The 24,179-nt window shown below is 36.5% G+C and overlaps 1 protein-coding gene across 4 annotated transcripts in view; it reads right to left on the bottom strand.

Annotated features, from left to right (window-relative positions):
* The window catches only part of RpL9 (ribosomal protein L9), a 375,798-nt gene that overhangs the window by 8,754 nt on the left and 342,865 nt on the right, over window positions 1-24,179 (bottom strand). The window contains exons 1-3 of one of the 4 annotated variants that reach the window (XM_081759113.1): window positions 15,342-15,497; window positions 11,534-11,672; window positions 8,828-8,941 (exon numbers count right to left, since the gene is read on the bottom strand). In XM_081759113.1, coding sequence (XP_081615239.1) covers window positions 8,828-8,941; window positions 11,534-11,671 — 252 coding nt within the window. In that variant the 5' untranslated portion in view covers window position 11,672; window positions 15,342-15,497. Of the gene's footprint in view, window positions 1-8,827; window positions 8,942-11,533; window positions 11,673-15,059; window positions 15,227-15,337; window positions 15,498-24,179 lie in introns of those variants that run through there. The other 3 variants (XM_081759114.1, XM_081759116.1, XM_081759117.1) reach the window with 3 other exon arrangements.

Here is a 24,179-nt window from a genome sequence, read left to right as displayed (position 1 = left end):
CATGAAAATGTTATTTCGATATTAAGCACAATTCGATATGAGCACACATTAAAATTTTCCTACGTATGCTTAAGCCTCGGAGCCAAGGCCATACTCATGTAGTCGGCACCTGTGTTGTACGGAATTACTGATGTTCAATACTACATTTCTCTATAGTTTTGGAAGAGGAACACCACGAACGTGTTTTGAAATGAAACAATATATCTAAAGCCTGTGACAAACATCTTGGCATTTCAGCTAAACGAATGAAACGCAAGCTTTGACTCGACGTTGCCTATTGCTAAGGGGTGTAGCTATGGCTAAGGAGACGAACTACAGCGCGATCAGGTGGCAGAGGATAGACGTGGATGTGTACGAAATAAACGTGGCAATACCGCTGGCTTCTCATTTGTTAGCAGCATTTAAAGGGAACTTGGAGTGCCGCCTTCAAATGCCAAGATGTTTGTCACGCCGTTTAGTTTAAAGTCCCACGATTTTGCACCGAGGCCAAGGGAGACGGTGATTATGAGAAATGAATAAAATGGTGGAATGAAGAAAGTAGGATGAAGCGGGGGAACTCGAGAAAACCCACGTGCACGGTGTTTGTCCACCAAAAAGCTGACATGGCGCAATATAGGATCGAACAAGGGACCCCGTACACAAGAGGCAAACGCTCTACCACTGACCCGCTGCGGCCATAAAATGTTTTAGTTTACTTTTTGCTTATCCGCTTCTTATGGTCACAACTATTCTTCGTATGATTTCCCAAAATCCAATCATGGGCTGCCGTAAATGAATCAAATGATGACCAAAGTAAATCAGACACTGAAGTTCTTATACGTTGTAACAATTCATATTATGCTCCCGGTCATCTTCTAAACGCAGGAATGCATCGTAATTGAGCACCAATGATATATTTCTTTGTGTGCAACAAGCTTTGATTAGAATGACACCTGTGTAGTTTGATAACGAGTAATAACTACAGAAAACGGGAACAACCAATTCAGAAAAAAACATACCGGACCTATATACTACAGAGGCAGCTCTACTCACATAGATAGCATTGCTAGTGGGAACACATTCACTCTAGCAAAATTTTTACTGAAGCCAAAAAATTCAAGGAATGATTTTTTACCTTCCATTTTACATCTATCTAAAAAGTAAGTAGTATCAGTACTTGTGCAAGACTCTTGCGTAAGAGTCTTAGTCTTGCAGGTATGGTCTTGGTCTTGCATCGGGATTCCTGGTCTTGGTCTTGGTCTTGCATGCAAGACTCTTGCAAAAACTGCAAGACCAAGACTTTTGCGCTCATCACTAGGCGAATTAGATGCTTTCATGTTAAAGTATACAAAAACATTCAACGTTATACCTATATAAAGTTCTGAATGCATTGAACGGATAAAAAAATCTTAATTTAGCTTGAGATAATTACAGAACAAATTAATGTATGGATTGTGTTTGTAGCCTACTTGAAGTAAAATATGCAATTTTATATTTTAGAAAATACTTTCCGTGAATAGTGTGCTCGCCAACTCGGCGACGCCGGGGGATGTTATCCCCCATACATTTGACAAGTTTAAGGCCAAAGGTGCCTGTACCAGCAGTAAATATGCAAATACATTTGTATTATTTCATACATTTGATGGTAACACAAGTATTCGTACGTAAAATTTTGTTTTCCAGCAACAGTAGTGTAGTTCCGTCATTACTTGCTACTCTTCAAATAAGCATTCTGTAGAATCAACACCAGCAATAGCGTAAAAAAAATTCTTGTTAGATTTATGAAGCTTAATGCTCGGAGTTCCGAAGACAATGTAGCCCTACTATTTCAAGTGCTGAATTCAAACTTCCGAACTAGTGGAAGTGTCGATGTACAGTAAAGAAAGCTACATTTTCGGGGAAAACACGTCGTGAAAGAAGTGCTCGGGAAATTCCCGCAACTGAATGCACAAAGCATCGGAACTGAATACTTCAACAATAAAACTATTTATTTTAAGCTGGAAGATATTTAATTTCATTTAAGGCAGTTTGAAACACTTACTTTATAAAATGTGAATTATCTCTGTGTTAATTGTTTTAAATTTATTTTCAGGAAAGAACCGTCTTGCTAGTACTAGGGAAATTCCCGTAATTGAACGCGCAAAGTATCGAAAGTGAACTTCAAAAACAAAACCATTTATTTTACGCCGTAAAATATTTGCCATGAATGATATCTTTGTTTTAATATATTTGATATTCATATTTGGCGAACGTTAATAAGGCTCCTGGGATGACTTGATCTACACTTGTTCGTTTGTCTGCCTGTACCCCACACACATTACAGGGTACAACTTTCGGTCTTAAATTTTCAGGGTACAAGCACGAGACACATTAAATTTCCTGTATAGATTTTGGCGGTATACCAATGTAAAATTTAAAAAATGTCGACAATTTTGTTTTCAAAATAGCGGGTATCCACACTACAAGGCGCAATTTTGGGTCTTTTGAATATAAATTTTCAGAGTAGAAGCACGAGACACTCTAAATTAGCTGTATATATATTTTGGCGGCCATCCAACGTAAAATTTCAAAATGGCGGCCATTTTTCGGCTAGAGGGTATCTACGCTACAGGATGCAATTTTCGGACTTTTAAGTTTAAATTTTGAGTATAGAAGCAAGACATTCTAAATTTGCCGTGTAGATTTTCTCGGCGATTCAATGTAAAATTTCAAAATGGCGTCCAGTTTTTCAAAACAGTAGTGAACAGAATATCGTTGCAAGTTGCGATAATTACATTCTTGAAATACAAATAAAATTTTAACACTTTTACCCCAAAGACATTGAAATATTTCGAAAAAACCCAATTAAACCCGAAAATACCCGAAAAAACCCATATGGGCCCAGGTGGGTTGGGGTTTTTCAAAAATACCCGGGTTTTTTCAAACCCTGGTGCGACCGCGACTTAAACCTCGAACTCGATCGCGAGGTCTTTTCGGCATGTACGTACCCTAAGAACAAGACGAGGAATCGACGAATTGGCAAGAAAGTGAGTGACTCAAAGAGTTCAACACGAGGGATTATATTTTGAATGTTAACGTGCTTTTATTGTACTGTAACAAATACAGGTACACTGTGTACCGGAATATTTCGAGACTTATGACCTACCTTTGCGTAAGACGACTTATGACTCATTCTCCTATAATGTTAATCATAACAAAGAATATAATTTTATGTAAATCTAATAGTAATACTGACAGCATTGTAAGGAAAGAAAGGGAAACGACGACAAATCTAGATTTAAATTTAGACACGACAATTCAACAAAAACCTGTCTCAATAGCTATTTTTACAAAATTTAGGAGATGATTTACTGATTGATAACTCCTGACAAGCAGCGTGGTGAGAAGACAACTACGAAGCTATTTGAGGAACTTTTTATGTAATTATCACTCTACATTTTACTATTTTTTAAACTTAGACTAGGTTTACTTCTACTGTAGCAATTTACCTGAATATAATGTTACGTATTCAGCTGCGCGTAACTCAAAAAGTAATACCGAATCCTTTAGGCAAACAGATTATGTGAATACTGTATTTGAGAAATATAAATGAAAAGAGTGATACAGCAACCCTTACGGTAGGTCCTTCTCCATCACAATATCTCGCCTCCAAGCGAGATGGATTACAGGATCACGCTACCAGCCCCAGCATCACTTGTTCCTGACCTACCAGGCAACCTTTAATTTTATTTTATACAATAAATGTCCTATTAACCGAAAAGCCATCTTCTACATACTCATTCCAAGGGATATATGATTTTACCTTTATTTTTTTTTTTTTCAGTAATCAGACTCCATACTATCTCTCCCCACTCCCTGTCTCCATACTATCTCGCATCATTTTATAGAGTACAGTTGTTACTTTAATCTTTTCCCATCACAAACCTCATATCAGGATTCCTACTTATTTGGCAAAGCACGAATTCACTGACTTTTTCAAGTTTTCCCGGTCGTAATTTACAAATTTCTATATATATAATTTCCATATCTATATTATAAAATTGAAAGTTACTATGTTTGTGACTAATCTCTTGAACCGCCTGAATGATCTCTATCATATTTTCAACGTAGATGCAGTTCTGGCCTGGGAGTATTTTTTTAGCTATTTACTTTGACGGTACAACTTGGATGAGGGGGACAGAAAAAATAAATAAAACTTAATAACTCTTGAACCACCCGACCGATCTTAATCAAATGTTCAATGTAGATGAGGTTCGGGACTGGGATGTTTTTTATAATTTCACTTTGACGGAGCAACGTAGGGAAGGAGCTGGAGAGGGAGATATACAAAAATCAAATATAAAAATAAAAGTGACTATGTTCGTGAATTAATTACTTTTGAACTATCTGACCGATCTCAAATTTTCAACATATATGAAGTTCAAACCTGGGAAGTTTTATCATTTCATTTTGACAGTAGATCTTAGGGGAGGGGAAGGGGAAATATATGAAAACTTCACTCTTGAACCACCCGACCAATGTCGATCAAACTTTCAACATGGATGACGTTCGGGCATGGGATAATTTTTATCATTTAACTTTGACGATGCAACGTAGGGGAAGGGGAAGTGGAGGCGGAGATATGTAAGAAAATAAAAATGAAAGTGATTTCACTCTTGAACCTGACCAATCTCGATCAAATTTTCAACATAAATGAGATTCAGGCCTGGGATGGTATTTGTCTATTCACTTTGATGATAGAACTTAGGGGAGGAGATAGGAGGCGTAGACATTTAAAAATAAATAAAACTTAATAACTCTTGAACCACCAGACCAATCTCGATCAAATTTTCAGCCTAGATTAAGTTCGAACATGAGATGATTTTTGTCATATCACTTTGACGATGTAACTTGAAAGAGGGGGGAAGACGTTTACAAATGATCGAAAATGACAGATACTAGTGTCGAATCTATAGTTTTTGAGGTCGCTGAAACGAATAGTGACACTTTTGATACCATTTAAATCCAAATTCAGCCCCGCAAAAATTGTGGGAGGGGATGGGGATATATTATAGATAGATAATCAAAATTACCAATATCAGTGTCGAATTCATACTTTTTGGTGTCGCTGAGATGAACAATGACACTTCCGATGCCGTGGTCTCCAACATGGGGAAGAGAGGGAATATATAAAAATCATCGAAAATGATCAGTATCAAGGAGCGCTTTAGTAATAGTACAAAGTGACTGACTAACGAAACATATTACTATTTTTTTCTTAATTTAACCCAGAGAAGCGGGTAACTGATGATAGTATTTTATATAATGTAAAAAAAAAAAAAAAAAAAAAAAAAAACTATACCCTTCCCAATCAGGGATTCCTCATCTACTACGCATGCACATGTAGAAAGCATGTCCAAATGGAAGTCGCCCGGGCAATACTGCGCACTAGGGATATGACTTTTTAACTTTTTACAAAATTTTAATTTTCCTGATGTTGTATTTAATGAAGTTTTACCTATACGTTAGTTCTCTGGTGTTATTTTCGTTCGGGGTTGGAAAAACGTCCCGCACCTAATCTACTTTTATATGCGAGGTAAGTGAAAAAAACAATATATAATAAGAATTTTTGATTCGCAAAACATGACAATGAAAAGAAGTCTGGCATCTAGGAAAGGTTTAATAGACATTGGTATAACATAAATTGTGGTAACGTAATCTATTTATCGTATATTTACAATCAAAATGTGCAGATCTTTGTCTGCACATCAACTCATCAGGCACATAGAAATTCAAAAATTCCTATGTAAATAACACATTGTGTTCTGTTGTAAGTTATAAGTAAGCAACATAAATACAACTTATTTTTTAAATTTTAATTGATACTATGCACATTAAACATTTTTGCAAATCAGTTTTATGTGTATTACAAGTTTAGTAGGTTGATTTGCCGGTGATAAAACTTTAGTATTCTTTGCTTTTATATGTATTTGCAACAGTGCTTCCCTCAATTGTCTTTCTAATTGCGATCTCTTCTATTTCTAGATTTAAAAATGTCATTCAAAACCAAAAGATCAAAATCAGCAGTTGAATCAGCTGGAAAAAAGTGGACACAGAATTTAGCGACATGTAGAAAACGCCGTCCCAGCATACCAGAAATGAAAACGGACGTGAGTGAAATGTATAAAATGCCTACAAACAGACATAGTTGATAGATATTTGGGGTTGTACGATTAACTGAAAGGGCAGTCGGATAGAATAAACATAATCCCTTAAGAACTGTGTAGACTTTGGGAGAAGCTGAATTTTCTTTTGCTTATTATGCAGCAAATTTCAGCAAAAGTTGCCAAGCTGATACAGTTGTTCGTAAAATATAGAAAAAGAAGGAATGAGGTACTTGAAAAATCTCTCGCTAGTGTCTTCGATATTACAAAAGAAAAAGGAAACTGGCTTTGCAGTGAAGACAAAGAATTGTATAGAAAACAACTTGAATCTGGTAGCCGAATCGGATACAGTACCAAGAAAGTTGCCTCTATATCAACGATCCATCCTTCAAAAAGGCGAAGTAGCTCAATTGGTCCGTGTACAAGCCAAGTGCAACATATGAGTACCAGTGATACTCAAGAACGTAAGGTCAGCAGTGACTGAATTTTCAGAAGAGCCTTCCCATATGAAACATAAGTATCAAGCGACAAAATCTGCAGCCAAACTCGTGTCGAAACTGTATCTGTGTACAATGTAACTAGCGAAAGTTCTTCAGAACTTTGCTGAAGTAGAAACAAATTTACCCACACCTTCACAATCGGGGATTTTGCGTAGAGTGATGAAGGAAGATGAAACAATGAAGAACCGGCTTAAAGAAATTTTCGGTGAACAGGAATTCTGCTTGCATTTTGATGGGACCAGAATAGGAAGAAAATATTATCAAGTGCAGAATTGTGAAAGAAGTCTTCGCCTTGGAGTTTTGGTTTGTGAAACCAGATCCGCCGAGAGCATCTATATCATACTGCGAGCCTTGTTGGATGAGTATAATGCATGGAGGAATATTAAAATGATCATTTCTGACATCACAGCATTGAATATAGGGCACAAAAGTGGTGGTGTTGTTACACTCCAGAGATATTTTAAACAAATGGGTTTCGATGAGCCTCAGTTTATAGGATGTCAGCACCATATTCTTGACCTGGTTCTGCGACACTAGATGGATTCAGTAATCCCAATAAACTCACGGTCATCCAGCTTCAACTATCAATTCATTGAAGATGTTTTGGCTGGGTGTGAGAACTTACAAGAGAACTATTCTGGCACAGGAAAGGTACCACCACGTGAAAACCTAGGATGAAGAAATGATTTCCGGTTTTTATTTGAAGTTTATGAATGATATAATTTCTAACGGAAGGAGAACCATTGGTCTCAGTTGAACTGGCAGAACTACCTTCCCTCAACAATGCTAGGTGGAATTCACGTGCAATCTATGCATGATTGCCTTTTTTCTTTTTCCAAAATGGAGAGATCAGCTACAACGTAATTGCGACTTCATCGCAACTAGATGGACAAAGGTATGGTTTTCAATTCAGACTATACAGAGGACATATACAATGAATTGCATGCTGCTATCTCCGACCTAAAGTGTCATAAAGCTTTAAAGTGTTTTTCCGCTCACTGGGTAAAAGAACGTTCTATGCTGGATGTGCCTCGCTCAAATATGGTGGCAGAGCGAGCTGTGAAAGTGATGCAAGAGCATCACAACACTTGCAAAAGTAACAAATATCTCAACAGCAAGTTCATTAACAGTAATTCACAAATTTAAAACAATTTTACTAATGTATTGTATAGAATATTCAGTGCCAAATGCAGACTGTGTAAGTAGACGAATTTTCTTTTAATGCTAAAACAGGATCAATGTAGGTGCGGAAGCTTTTTTTTACAATTAAACAAAATCAAATACATTTTCGAGGTTTGCAACCAAATGTTCATTGTTTGCCACCCCAGGCTTTTCAATTTGAAAAATGTCATATGCCTACTGCGCACTCTATTGAACACTGGGTGTGTGTTGGGCCAATAACAAGTTAGTAAAAGAAGTGTATGCCAGACCAACTGTTAATACGTGGTGTTTAATGGTAGTGGCTCGAAAAATTATGGCGACGATCGTAAACCCGCCCACTCTGTGATTCAACGTTCGTCACCAGAGGGATGTCAGTCCAGCGAAATTGACAGGAAAATGAATGTGTATCGAAGACAACTGTAAATTGGTCACGAGTAATCCGGAAACACTTGACAGACAGGCACATATCATCAGTGATTACTTCGTAACGAGAGCTGACACTGCCATAAGCGAGGATCGGCGAAAAAGTATATGATGAGTGTGGTATTTCGCGTAGTAAAATGCACATGATCATGCGAAAGAAGCTGCTGTATAGTAGTGAACACAATGGGTCCCGCAAGGGTGCTTACCTGCAGCACTTTTGTCGATATCCCGAAGATGGTGGAGTTGCTTCTGTGAATTTTAGCAGAAGAAAGTGTTTCACGCGAGGATGGGCTGAAAAGTGGAGTACACTGCCAAAATCCTTTTCGGCCAGAATCTGACTCCTGGTGAAGATGTGGGATGTCTATCTCAACCACTAAAGGTGACTACTACCTAACATCTGTTACACTTTTGACCCCTTTCCGTGCATATGTCGTGCTCCCCGTGTTGGCCTGCATGTTCGTTTTATTCACGGGTAGGTTTCATTTGTATAACTCTCTCTGCCCCGAGAAAGAAATTCCATTTACCAATTTACTCCAATCTGTTTAAAACACTGTTTGTGTAACTCATCAGTTCCAAAATAATAAAATAGTACAGCAAAAGTTGTTTTAAAGCTATTCTTACCTTCGTAACACCTTTCAGCATATTTTCAATATGCGAACAAACAGTTCTTACGGCTGCAATTTCTTTCTTTTTTCCAAACCATTTCTCTACTTTGAGGAGTCTAGGAGTTACCATCTAGAAAATAATACAGAAGAAAACTGTAAGTAACATTTTGAACAGCAATCCAACTTTTCAAAATTAATGTGGTTTAATTACGAGCCGTAAGCTTACTAGAGATCTTTGGAATTTAGCATAGGTAAGGTAATAAATGAATGAATGAAAAATAAAAAACCTTCCATAAACAGCATGTAAAACTAATAAAGCAGAACAAGTAACAAAATTTTTATTTACTGTTATGTGTAGTTTGGAATGTGTGCAAATATGCATACTTGAACATACAAAAGAAGACATTTAACTTTTTAAAAAAATCGTACAGTTGGTGTACGATTTAAAAAATCGTCCTATGTGAATCTAGGAGCCCAATAGAATCGTGTCGCATTTGCACAAAAATAAATGGCCTAGTCTGAAAGGATTAATTATTTTTCGAAAACATGTAGTTCCCACATTATGTTCAGTATATAAAAACACTGGAATATACTCGAAATTATTAACGTTCAAACCTAATCTCTCAGATCACACCCACATTTTTTCAAACAGTGGGAGTGGTTTAATTACTTGATTGATTACTGGGAGTTTCATCACGATTTCCGAAATGTTCATAAAATGTGGACGCACCCGCTATGAATTCAGTAACAAAAATTGGTGAATTGGCTGCAAATGACATTGAAAAATTACATATTCATAATCAGTACCAAAATCCATAGAAGATTGCGTTGTATTAGAGTATATGACCACCTAAGGGTGAAAAACGCCCCAAATGGGAGAGGTGAAGCAAACAAACTTCTAATGGCTGAAATAATAAAAGGATATAAATGACTGCACAAAGTAGTGCGTGCCAATACAAAAGTAGCGGTCGATACGCTGCATATACACGAGAGATAGGCGGCGAGAATTTGACACGCTCGGCGAGGCTTGCCTAAGATGTGCTAAGGGCAGGTTTACACGATACAGATATCGTGGATCCACGGAGATGGCACAAAAATCGACGTTGATTCCAAAAGTTAAGTGTGAGACATGTCCACGAAGCTCGTTTTGGATAAGCAGTTGCATAAACAGAGGCTAGAGAGACCAGCTCATAGGAAGGTGCTAATAACTTTATAAACGATCTTACACGTTCATCCTGAAATATCGTCGATTATGTGAAACAAGTACAACGTGCAAAACGCCTGAGAAAGACCAAGTTTGAGCATATACAAGCCAGGCAAATGCTGCAAAGTCAGTAACACGAGGCAAAGTGACGTGAAAGGAGGCCTTATAAAAAGGTGTCCATGCACTGGAGGTCTGCATGGACTCCCGCTTCGGGCCTAACTTTGTAAATATATTGTACAACGATACTTATCGAACTGTTCTTTTTGAGGAACTTATAAAGCACAACTGCAAAATTAAACCTCTAATTGCTGAAAATAAAACTGCGATTTTGCGTTAAAGTTTCTGTAATTCGGGCTTACTTGATCTTCACACGAACTCAGTCTAAATGCTAAAACATATTTCGGACTAGAGTCGGGCCTCTCATAAATTCACGAGTCAGGTCGGGCCCGAGCTAAAACTTCCGACTCGTGCAGACCTCTACCACACACAGCAGTCATAATTGACTCGAAAGGAGTCGTGGACTATGGAAATATAAAATAAAGGGAAATTATTCAACACACACAAGGAAGGCTCAAAAATGTAGGCATCACACATGTTACTGATAACTTGAGTATAGTCATGACGTGTGCGGCGAGAAGAAAGAAGGATTGCACTATTTGATATGATTTGGAGGTGTATGGTATATTTGATAAGCACAGCACAAATTACCGCAGGGAGAAACAGGATCACTAGACAATGCATCCAGTAAGAAACTGCGGAATAAAAGAATCCGAGAGCTCCTCCGTGGCTAAGCGGTTAGCGTACGCGCCTTTGGCGTGGGAGGCCCGGGTTCGACTCCCGGCGGGAGCTCACGTGATTCGGATTCCACGTTAATCAGTAGGTCCACGTCTCATAGTCTTGCTGCTGAACGGGACGTTAAACACAAAATCAACTCAACAAAAGATTCCGATTTAGGAGGATCGTCCTCTTGAGGGGAAGGCTTGGAGCATTCAATGCCACTCACCACGTTCCGCGTCACCTGCACCGTCGACTGGAGATATTTCAATAAGATGTTGAATGAAATCGCGCTAAAAGTTTCACTCCTCCGAAAGTTTATCACGATTTTCTTATGTAGAAACCTATTTTTAATACACATATACGTAACTACTTATAGAAATGGATTGACGCATAATTAAATACTAATATTGGGCTCAGCAAGCGCCCGCAATAATAAATTCCCCAACGGTTTTAATAGAGTATTTTCTTCATCTGTTAAATCAAAACCTCCTAATTCAACTCATGTCTATTTCACAATACATATTTGGTAACGGAATTTCATTCTATTCTATGTATAACGTAACATACCAAAAATTACTGACCGAACTGCCTCTTCAAAATTTAAGTACTACGTCTACTATATTTGCTTTTTATTTTACTTCAAATTGGCCTAAATGGAATAACTACTCAGTAACTAATAATATTAATGCATATTAAAGAAACAACACGTAAAATATACGATAATGATTAATAATAACTTACCGATATATCTAAAGCCAAATGCTTAAAAGATTTGGTTAAGGTGCCCCTAGGTCCTGTAACTTTCACTACCCGAGACTTGACTCTCACTGTAATTCCTTCCGGAATTTTTACCGTTTGATTTATCCGTATCTGCTTCATCCTGAAAAATATAAAGAAGTAATATTAAAATATTTACTAAGACATACCTGTATCAATTTGCGGAATTTCAATACACAACCATCTCATGTATCATTATCCTATTGTACTCTATTTTGTTCTATCATATTCTCCTTGGTTGATTAATTAGAGTTTTGCTTTTTTTTTAAGACGAGGCTACATGAGACGGGACCTGCTTCGAATAAATTAGATCTGAACCACCACTAAGTTTGTATTCGAATGAAGCCTTAACCAAGAATGGAACTTTCGATGCCAAATGGATAGTTAGCATTCATACCAAACAAAATATAAACCTCAGCTTCATATTGACAACTTCATTAGTTTGTTTTTAAAAGTATTCATACCCTTTTAGAGAATAGAAACGTACATATGTTGAAGTATTTGAACATTGCGTGTTGTAACTCACTGTTCGGGGAGAATTATTATTTACTTGGGAACAACTGAATGAAGTGAAAATTTCAAAATTAACCTTTAACTTTATATATTTCTTCCAAGAATCTATAATCCTCTTGGACGAATAACTCAAATATAAATGTTTCTATCAACTACAATCACATTTTTGATGGACGCTGATACTTTTTTTTTCAAAGACTTCTAAGTGCTACTAAACTGAAATTACAAATCACGTGAAAGTTCCTGCGGAACTCTGGGAGAAAAATTAAACCACCTCACTTCTTAAAAATTAAGCAGATATCATTAAACATTTTGAGAAGTAACGTAATTTAATTTTTCTACGAACATATGTACAGGATTGCAAGAGAAAGTTTGCTTTTTAAAAGAGCTTGCAGTATCACCTAGCACAGGTTGGTGAAGGTTTCTCGCATTTCTCTTCGTTCACACGGAACTTACAGTCGCTTATGACGCACCTCCTCTCTACGAACGCACTCATCAGGTTTGCCCTACCTAGTCTTTTCGCTGGTCTAGTAGTTAGCACACGTAATCCCGAGTTTGATTCACTATGGGACAACATAAACCTTTAATTTCTCACAACAATTAACTTTCTTATAACACAACAATTAAATTTCTCACAACAATTAATATATATAGCCTGGCTAGACCCGGAATGGATAGGTCTTGCTGATAAACCGTATTTAAGTAATTTTCTAAAGGGGGCATCTTGTAAAACTGCACTCCAATTCAAATGTCTACTAAATGTGCATAGTAGTTTGCTACACATGGTAACTCGTAGAATAATAATAATCTAGTCTTGGTGTAACGTAAAATATTAAACAAAAAAGAACTAATAATACTGATATTGCGCTATTAGTGGCGATAAAGGGTTCTCACGAACAAATGGTCCTCCCAAATAAATTTATAGGTAAAGCACGATGTGAAACGTTCTTCGTGAAGGAATGAAAGTGCGAATATAAGTAAATTTTGTCAGTGCACAGCATATGGAAATGAATTTTGAATGGTAGTGAAAGTGTTGCAACCTAACCTCAGAATGATTACCAGTCTTTAGCTCTAACCGAACCTGAAAATGTAAGAAATCTATCAAAATATGGTAAAACAGTCTGCTTGAGAATGGAGCGATTAAAACAGCAAATATATAGCTATAATCAAACCTACCCACATAATTGACACTGCATTCATAATTGTATAGGTTTACTTTTGGCGCTCCTCTAGAAAGAATTCTTGAAAAATTATAATTCCTCACTAGTTATTTCTTTCTTAGGATAATGTTTAGCAGAAGGGATCCAGTTTTTTTCTAAAAAAAAAGTTATAATTTCGGTAATTTCCGTTCACATTAGGTTAGTTTACTTTACGTTAGATTATATTAGTAGGAGTCAGGCATAATTTAAAATATATATATAATTTTGCTTATTCCTATTAATACTAGGTTAATTTAGGTTATGTTATGTTAGACCTAAGTACATGCATCTTCCATTTCTGCCGTAAATTTTGCATTTTTCACGTACTTCTGGACCCCGTCTGCTAAACATTTGCCCTTTCTTATCGTTCTCTAAAAGATTTCCACTGGGCGACATGAAAATATCTCACTTGGCATATATAAAATTCAATGGGGCCCACCAGAAGTAATTGTTAAAAAATTACAATTCTTTTACGATTTGCGTATAAATACGCTTCCGGATATGTAGCATAAAAATTACAATACAAAAGACACAAACCAACCTGTGCTACCCGGCCACTTAAAAGCAAGAATGTCATCTAACAGTCGGGGGTGCGTCTGAAGGAATAAGGCACTCCAACGATGGTGGGTATGCAGCACGTAAGCGAGCGTAAATATTTAGAGAGAAGTGGGTTTTGGCAATGATACGAGCTTCGATAGAACTGTTCATGGTTTCATATTATTAACACACTAATTTTAAACATAAAATACAGGTTTTGTACACTATGGAGAAATATGCAGCAAGTGTGACATAGCATCTAATAGAGCCATCTTTCATATGCACTCTCTTATTCTATCCGTCGTAAAGCACTTGAATTACTTTACACTAGTAACCCTACACTTGTAGATCTAACATACAACTATATTACAGAGTATGGTAAGGTAGAATAGAATAAACAGGGTAGGATAGGGTCAAGTTAGCTCAGGTTTAGAGAACTTTCGACCCATTTTCTTTAAATAGTGTAAATTATTGTATCTGCTTAACGATACTAACTGGAACGACTATGTACACTTGCAGCCATATTCAGAATACAAATGCTCGTTAGTTTTACACAATCCAACCGTATGGTAACCCTGCGCGTAGTAGTTCCCTCCGCCTGCCAAGTAGTTCCATGGTTACATCCCTTAAAAAAATTAACACAACTTCCGCTCTTCTTACCATCAAGCACACAAAAAAGAAAATTATCCATTTCTTCCCTGTAAACTTTCAAAATTTTGGTAGAAACGGACAACCAACATTGGAATTACATACACGCATGCCTTTTTAAGCAAAGTATTGAATTTTACCTGTAAATCTTTCACAATGTGGTGCGTCAAAGTTACACCTGCACAATCACAATTTTTCTGTGGGGTTCCGGTAAGCCCTGCCGCACCAAAGCTACGTCCTAATAAGTGAATAAAACAAAATAAAACGTAAACTGAACTCTCACTTAACTTATTCATACGTCATTATTGTAATGTTGAAACGCTGGCAGGGGTCAACGGAATAAATATACCTTACCGTATTTTATTTTGGAAAATTCCTTTATATAATAAACATTATTAACATCAGATATACTTCTAGTCAGCAGCACTTTTCTTTGTGAATGTTCAAAAATAACTACGACACTGTGTCCTTAATCAGTTTAAAATGCCTGTCAACAAATTTTACTAAAAACAAGCTTATATCCAAGTACCGACAATAAGTCTCTACTAAGGCTGTAATTCATATTCTACCTTCAACACTCAAAAGAAACAGACCTATTTATGAACCGTAAGTTCTACTTTTGTTTTCAGGATATCTCTTAGTATTTAATTACGGTACAATGAAAAATACATCTATAAACACTCGTGTTCACTGTGCACCACAATCACTTCTTTCACATGATATCTTATTATATTTAGTATTAGTATTGTGCACCACCGTCTCTGCGACTCCTTGACGAAATAAAACAACCATTTAAAGTTCACTTTGAAATATATTTGTATCTATTTCTCTAGAACTATTTAGATGTTTATCGATAATCACAAATACATACTTACTTTTATTGTTGCCAACTTCACTCCTTGCTCAAAACCGGAAAAGGAAGTTCACAGCAGATTCCCACGATGTTGTTCACAGTATATAATATAATACTGCTTCATCTTTTTTCTTTTTACTTATACAAATATATGAGAGATTTCGGTGCAAGCTTCCGACGAATATTCCGTAACGGATTGCAAGAATGCAAAGCAAAATTTACGATTTAGTTTGTGATAATAGAAATAGCAGTTATATTGATTTTTTGCATTTTGTGCGTTTACACAGAATTTTGTGGAAAATGGTGTGAAGTGATCTGCAAGATTTGTTGTTTTGAATTTTCTATCATTTCTATTAAACTTTATCAATCACGATTGCATAAAATTTCATACACCGACTACGAAATTCTGACTTTCATTTAAAATTATTATATATATATATATATATATATATATATATATATATATATATATATATAAATCGCGGAACACTTACGACCCGCTCGGGAGAGTAATACTCCCGGAACTACCTTTTTCGCGCCCTACTCTAGCCAGCTGTTTCACGCGCTATCTTAGTCAGTTGTTTTAAGTTGGTCACAAAATCTATATCATTTAGTACAAGGGGAACAAAACGAGCCTTATATCATGGAGTACAAGGGCAACAAAACGAGCCCTGCGGGGCTTCTAGCCCGTTCCTACTACTACTACTACTACTTATCTGCACAAAAGTAAGTGAATCACATTTTTGAGTATTATTTTTGTAATATTTTAATTTAAAAAGTGTTATAAAAATGTAAAAAAAATGTTTAAAAAACTTTCCTCGGGCCGGGTTTGAGCTCACACCAAAATAGATTTTTATTACTAGCACATAGCGGTAGCCCACTCGACTACGAGGACCGACAGCAATACTCGTCTGAATTCTACTATTTGAGTGCAACGTGGCAAGACATAGATAACGCCAACCAATCAGAACTGTTTTTTCCGTTCCTACTTCCGGGAGCATTACTCTCCTGAGCTAGTCGACCCGCTCGGGAGAGTAATACTCCTGGAAGTACGTTTTTTCGCGCCCAACTCTAGGCAGCTGTTTCACGCGCTATCTTAGTCAGTTGTTTTAAGTTGGTCACAAAATCTATATCATTTAGTACAAGGGGAACAAAACGAGCCTTATATCATGGAGTACAAGGGCAACAAAACGAGCCCTGCGGGACTTCTAGCCCGTTCCTACTAATTCTACTACTACTTATCTGCACAAAAGTAAGTAAATCACATTTTTGAGTATTATTTTCGTATTATTTTAATTTAAAAATTGTTACAAAAATGTTTAAAAAAAACGTTAAAAAAAACTTTCCTCGGGCCGGGTCTGAACTCACGCAAAAAGAGATTTTTGTTACCAACATATAGCGCTAGCCCACTCTGCCACGAGGACCGACAGCAATACTCGTCTGAATTCTGCTATTTGAGTGCAACGTGGCAAGACATAGATAACGCTAACCAATCAGAACTGTGTTTTTCGTTCCTACTTCCGGGAGCATTACTCTCCTGAGCTAGTCTTGAACACTCGAGGTATCATTCCGAATCAGCCTTCGAAAAAACTACGAACAGAAATGCAATGTAAGACATGTAAAAATCAATTATAACTGCTATGCCGATTATGACAAACTAAAACACATATTTGGGTGCCGCAGTGGATCAGTGGTAGAGCGTTCATCTCTGGTGCTTGGGGTCTCGGGTTCGATCCCATCATCCGCCAAGTGAACTTTGTGGTGGACAAACACCGTGTGCGTGGGTTTCCTCGGATTTCTCCCATTTTCTTCAATCCACCATTTCATTCATTACTCATCATCACCGTCTCATTTAGCTTTACCGGCATAACCGTGGGACGTAAAACTCAAAGATTTCATTTCATTTTAAAACACATATTTTGCATTCCGTTAATGCAAAATTTTATGGAATAAAAGCCCTGGTTTCGATTCCCGGTGCGAGCTCAGGAGGTTTAGATACCGCGTTAAACTGTAAGTCCATGTCTCACAAGCTTGATCGCTGAAATGAATGCAAATTACAATCCAACAAATTAACTAATGATTCAATATCAATCACATAACTATGTATTTAAAGAAATAAAGAAAAATCATTGGGTCCCATTTCACAACAATTTGAGTGAAGGCAACTTAAAATCTGAGTTTTGGATTGTGATAATAGGCGAGCAGTTACAATTGATCTTCTAATATATATAAATTGCTGTAAGGATCCAGCAGGATCAAGTACTTTAGTATTTTAAAATTTAGAACAACAAATATTTTCTCCCTCTATTGCCGAATTTTATGTCAATTTGGAGAGTTTATATTATGTCTTTATTTATTTAACACACATCGAGATGTATACCTTACGACGACAATTTTGTACTGAGATAACTAACAATAAGAACAACCACAATGGGAAAGACAATGAAAGGAAACCTATCAGAATCAATATTTAAAGGCACTATCTAGTGTTGCCCAGGAGACGAGACGAGGCGAGAAATAAGTTTGTAGAAATCTCTTCTCGTCTCGATTCTCGAAGAATTCTTTCTCATCTCGTCTCGATTTTCTGCAAGCCTCTCTCGTCTCATTTCGAAAATTTGTGCTTTCATCTCGTAAATCTACATACTTGACTTTTGGAAATAGTGCAAACAGTACTCTTGGTAGATTATATTTAGTAATAGGATATACTAAACATACTCCGTACTTAATGCAATATCGTAACTAGGATCTCTGTTGGGCTGTGGTAACAAAAAGGGCTATTAAGGAAAAGTGTTGAAGAATTAGAGAAAGATTAGAGAAAGATAGAGAACCATTAGAGAAAGATAGAGAAAGGTTACTTAATGAATGTCCATATGTAAATGAACATAGAACTCGTTTACAATACGAAACTGCTAGTAAATAATTTTGAAAATATAAATATTTGAAGCATATGAGAAATGGAAAGATACTGAATAAAGATCTGATCTCTTACAGATATAACTAATGTAACAATAATAGGATTCAACTAGTCAAATATTAGATGAAACCATTCCATTTTTTAAATTCATGTAGAAAGTAGACTACCGTACGTCATAACAAGGAAGCAATATTATTAATAAAAATAACTTATGAGTGCAATAAACTTACTTTAGGAAATGCAGAAAAAATTAAAAGTTTTACTACAAAAATATATGAATAGCATAACCACCAGAAACGATTTAGAAGTAATATATTTTAACTTTTATTGATGTACTTATGAATTTCCTAACCAAATCCAAAATTGTTGTTTGAGTTCAACTTCTGAGACGTTTGGGCTTAGCTTTGTACAATCGCCTGGAAATAAAAAGTTCAACTCCTTCAGATGGTAACTTTTTAAGTGTCTCTTCAGTCATGTCATGGTGCCTTGTTTCCTCTTCAGCTCTTTTACTGTCCTTTTATTGTCCTTATATATAAGAGGCACGAAGCCATTTCCTGATACGCGTCTAGTCTCGAAATTCGAAATATTCGCCGAATTACTTTTTTTTTATTTTCATAGTAGAGGAACAAGAGAAATCCCTTTCTTCAGATGTCACTTCATTCGATTTATCAGCTTTTTAAACCCTTTCATCGTCACCGTTGGAAACCGAAAAATCATTCGAGTTCTCCTCACATAGCAACACTTCACTGCGTAAAATTATGAATGAAACTCACAGAACAACAACACAAGATCCCTCAACAAAGAAAGGACTTGCTTGAATATTTCTGTTTTAATTCTATTGAATTGAATATTTGCTTGAATTTCTGTTAGTAGTTTTTAGAACTCTGCGCCCGCATTACAGACTTTGGGAAGCACAATTTTCATAGATATATTACAATGAGCATCTTCCTAGCAGTGGTTGAAGAAGCGAAAGAATGAAAATAAAGGCGTTTATGAACATGGGAACATTTTGTGACATTTTTTAGTCAGGTTCTAAAAATGCATTTCAGAACAAACGAATGAAAGAGGCGGTTTTACAGCTATACGGCTTGTAAACATGGTTCTGGTTTTTCCGTCTGAATGGAAAGAGTATATTACGTCACACAGACTGCTTTAGACAAGAAAAGGAGGAGGAAGACGGGTTGGGTTAGATACCAGGAGCAGGGAGTCGATCGAGACGTGTGTTTCTGAATGCATAAGAAGACGGCACAAGAATTTGTTAGTAATTTGGATTTAAAGTTTTTCTAACATTTTTTTTTGCCGAGTACTGTACCGAACCTCGTTCCGCATTTTCCCCAATTTTCTTATTATTTTTTATAATGCTTCTTTTGCAAAAGATCTACTTGAAATCTATTTTGCAGTTGTGTTTTTCCAATTCGCAATTTTGGATGCAATTGAATCTTATAACTTCAAGAATCACGAAATTAAAGCTTTAATATACAAAAATAAAGAAAACGATATTTGGATTATAGCTACAGTATATCAATGTATTTTATTATATGACCAAAGGAGGGGCTAAACCATAGTTTGCCGCTCTACCCAGTGTAGAGCAGGATTGAAGCCCATTTTATCCAGTGTATACCTGAGTGGCAAGCGGGGCTATAGCCCCCATTGGATCCGCGCCTCTATATCTACGTATATATGCGATAATTCATTCAATCTTAGTCGTTGCCTTCGTTGATTGGAATAGTTTCAACTTTAGAGTCTGTTTTAAATAAATTAGTGACGAAAGAGAAAGGAAAATGAAAATACTGAACTCTTGCAAAGAAATGTTCGAAGTTTTGATCTTGAGGCTCCTAGAATGGTAAAAAGTAACTGTGAAGAAACACGTTTTTTTCAGTTTATTTATTTTATTTTATTTTATTTATTTATTTATTTATTTATTTATTTTTGGACAATGTTGCCATCACTTTCAGTCCCTGAAAAAATATATGTTGTACCTAAAGGTATTACAACATTTGAACAAAAACAGGGATGTGTCCCACTCATATTTTAACGATTTTTTTAAAATTTTCAACACACGAGAAAAGAAAATAAGCAACGATTTTTTTAAAAATGTTTACATTTACATTGGATCACGCCCACCAGAATTAAAAATTATTTAAATTTTAAGCATCTATGATACGTTAATTCGGTGGGTAGCGAGTCAAAACTTTTACGTAGTTTTAGATCTAAACTAATATCTTGAGTCAATAACGATCCAATTTGGGATCAAGGGCCGATTTCCCTATCTTACTAGGAAAGGCTCTTTGAGGTTCAGAAGGGAAACTACGTCACGAGGTTAGTAAAGTCACCGCGAAAGGGGCCAATCGTAAACGTCATAGTGTGGTACCCGGTAGTTACAAATGGAGAGTTTCTGTAGAAAGGGACAACGACATTACAGTGTTGCCGCTTTGCAACTTATATTTAGCAATGATGCAACACGTGGGAAAAATCCCACATTGTTGGGACTTTTCGATAATGATTTCTTGAAATGGGATAAAGGAATTTTTTTTATAAAAATTTGCAGGATTAATGGGATTTTTCATATATATATATTCCATTGGCACCAACAGAGTTGTCTATGGGTCAGTAGATAAATGAGTTTTCAATGAATGTGAAATTAATGTTGTCAAATGTTGTTACTATAAAATACATGCTGATGTTAAAGTGATTTATGCAGTAACTCGAATCTTAAAAAAGGAAAGCGCCAAGCACTCTGGTACTAAAAAGAACAGAATTAAAGGAAGAAGGTAAAACGAGAAACGCCAACTTTCAAAACATTCTACACGAAATGACTGAAAAATAAACTTAGTTTTAGTATGTTCAATGGAAAAACACAAAACTCATAACAAAATGTTTATTTACATCATTATTTTTAATTGTCTCTTTCAATTAAGGAAAACACATGTTTATAAGTTGTCTGATAAACGTAGATCGGAGTTTTTGGATCATTCACTTATATATTGAAGAAAAGGATTGATAATTCACCAATTTCACAATCCATGTTTTCTAAGTTTAGAAAATTTTGTTATAGTATAGCGTAAGAAATTCAAGAGTAAAATGGAAATTTCTGTTTCTCAGATGGATTTTATAACGTTTCTGGTTGGCATCACTGATATTCAGAAGTGTTTGACAACGAAGGTGGAAGCAGTGTTGCCAGGTCTCCTGATATTCCAGGAGATTTCCTGGTTTTTCAAGTTATCTCCTGGTCTACAGATTTTTCTTTAAAAAATGTTAAAAACTCCTGGTTTTGCGCATCATCCGAAAGCTCTTAGAAAATGTAGACATCAGAAACCAAAAGGAGTTCTTGTCTACAGATAAAATGTACTTTGCAGCGAAAGTTTCCCTATCCATGGCATCAAGAAATCTCCCAAATTATGGACTGCAAGATTTTTAACTCAGGTATCTTGAATTATATATTGAAGCAGCACATCAAATTCGAGAGAGATATGAGCTCCTCTGTGGCTAAGCGGTTAGCGTACACAATTTTGGCGTGGGAGGACCGGGTTCAATGGCCGTGGAACTTTATGTGGTTCGGATTCCACGTTAATCAGTAGGTCCACGTCTCACATAACCTTGCTGTTGAACGGGATGTTAAACTCAACTCAACTCGAGAGAGAAGATACGCTTCATGATCTCATCATGAAACATTTGGAGATGATTAGCCCATCAAATGAGATAAAGAAATCAACACAATCAATTGCTTCTCTCGTAGCTGACTGTCCTAATGATATAGAATAGAGTAAATTGCAACAAGTAGACTCAGAATGGCGGTTATTGCGAAACACAGATTTGTAAACTGAAAATGAAATGTTTCTGTTCAAGATTTTTGGATGCTTGTCAGGAGCGTCATTTCAGATTTTTCTTAGGGGAATTAGACCCTTTGATATAAGTAAAATTTCGCACATTTCATTGATTCACTGTAGAAATGGCTCTGCCTTCCTCAAGTGTCACTGTAGAAAAAGTGTTTTCAATCGTAAGTTTGATGAAAGCGAAACAGACAGACTTGATACCCAAACTTTGTAACGATTGCTGCACACAAGAAGTCTCACTTCTAACAACTCAGGCTAGGATTCCCTGTAAATCGCTCTCTGACCAGCAGAGTCAATGTTGACATGTACGTAGATAAAGATAATTAGCCTTTTATTGGTAAGTATAATCATTGATGGGTTCACTGTTTGCCTTGTAAGAAAAAAAGTAATCATCCTAATTAACATCTTTAAGTATTAAGTTGTATCTCCTGGATTTTTCCTGAATTTTGGATAAGAATTTTCCTGATTTTTCGAAAAATTGGTTGGCAACACTGGGTGGAAGAAAGCACAACGGACGCCTCAGTAATACTCACTACGTGGCAATAGGTCAACACATAGTCCTTCAAATGCCAATTCTTTCTTCTTATATTCCATTACAGTACAGAGAGAGAATGTTCATTACAGTGCGCATGGGAAACAGTATTTACGTGGCTCCAGAATCTTGTTATTAGTAATTTAGATTTATAAAATAAGCTTGTTCCCTCGAGCTTGAGTGAAACTTGGAAGAGAGAAATGATTGGCTAATGTAATGATTAGCCTCATGCTCAACTTCGCATCGTCAATCAATTAAATGGTCATCTTGTCCGCCAAGGAACAAGACGCTTCTGTAACGCTCGACTGCGTTAAGAGGTGGAGATTCACCGGATAAGTCGATTAACCTACTGCTTCAATTTCTGCTTTGTTTTGTAACCTTTCACCGTCAAAGGTCATCCCTCTTCCCCTTCTACTCCTCTTGCAAGAGACACGTGGAGAAAAAGTTCATTGGCACTAAAATTTCGTGTTCTTCTTCGTCTCTTGAGTGATATTTTTAAGATAACGTTCTCATCAAATCAAGATAAATTTATCAAAGGAATCAAGGAGGTTCAACTCTCCTTGAAATTATTCTCCCTGACGTTGCTGAGCAACTTACTCAAGCAACTTCAGCATAAGATTCTGCACTTTAAAGTAAAACAAAACAAAATCTTGCTGCACAGAGGCGGATCTTGTCCGGGACAAGGGGGCTAGGCCCTCATTTTTAAAAATAAAATTAAATACTTGAGTTGTACGTACAGCAGTTATGCCGGCTAGGCTGAAGGAGATGGTGATGATGATAAATGAATGAAATGGTAAAATGAAGCAAGTGGGAGGAAACGGGGGAACCCCGAGGAAATTCACGCACATGGTGTCCACCACAAAGTTCACATAGTGCGATCTGGGATCGAATCAGGGACCCCATGCACCAGAGGTGAACGCTCTACCCCAATTTTTTTAGTGACAAAAATAATTGAAGCTATTGCTTATATATTTTTGAAAGTTTATAGTAAACTCATGATCTACCTATCATAGTCTGGGTTCTGGTTGCTCCCTTAGTTTTTACATTCTATATAGATCCGCCTCTGATTGCATATCGTCTATACCATTTATTTAGTTTATATACAGGATGTCCCTGTTTACGAAAAATTTTAACCAAATAGCTACCATATACACGTGTTCTATCCAGTGATGATTACAAGGATTGGCCTGGAGAAGAATTACCCTCCTCCCGGATCATATATCCGATCGTGTTCGACCTGCATTACCAGCACTTACGCAGTACTACTTTCACTCTTGTGTATTGAAAGTCCCCTGTTGAAATTTTTCGAAGTTGCCGCTAGTCCTACCTTAAATTGGTTGCTTGAGGGACGTCATTAAAATTTCATTAGCTACGTTTACAATTTCCTCGAACAACAAAAAAATTTAACTATGAAAAGCAAGACACATACTCGATCTCCCGTTTCTTCTACTGCTACTGTTACTACTACTACTCAGGCCGGTAGCCAGCCCAAAAATGTAGGGGGGGGGGCGATCCAACCATACTATAGTTTATCACCGTATTATAGTTCATTTGCAAGCCTACCGTGAAAATTTTAGGGGG

Source organism: Thermobia domestica, chromosome 5, assembly GCF_964235325.1.
Source record: "Thermobia domestica chromosome 5, izTheDome1.hap1.1, whole genome shotgun sequence".
Taxonomy (NCBI): Eukaryota; Metazoa; Arthropoda; class Insecta; order Zygentoma; family Lepismatidae; genus Thermobia; species Thermobia domestica.
This window is presented reverse-complemented; position numbering and strand designations above follow the sequence as displayed.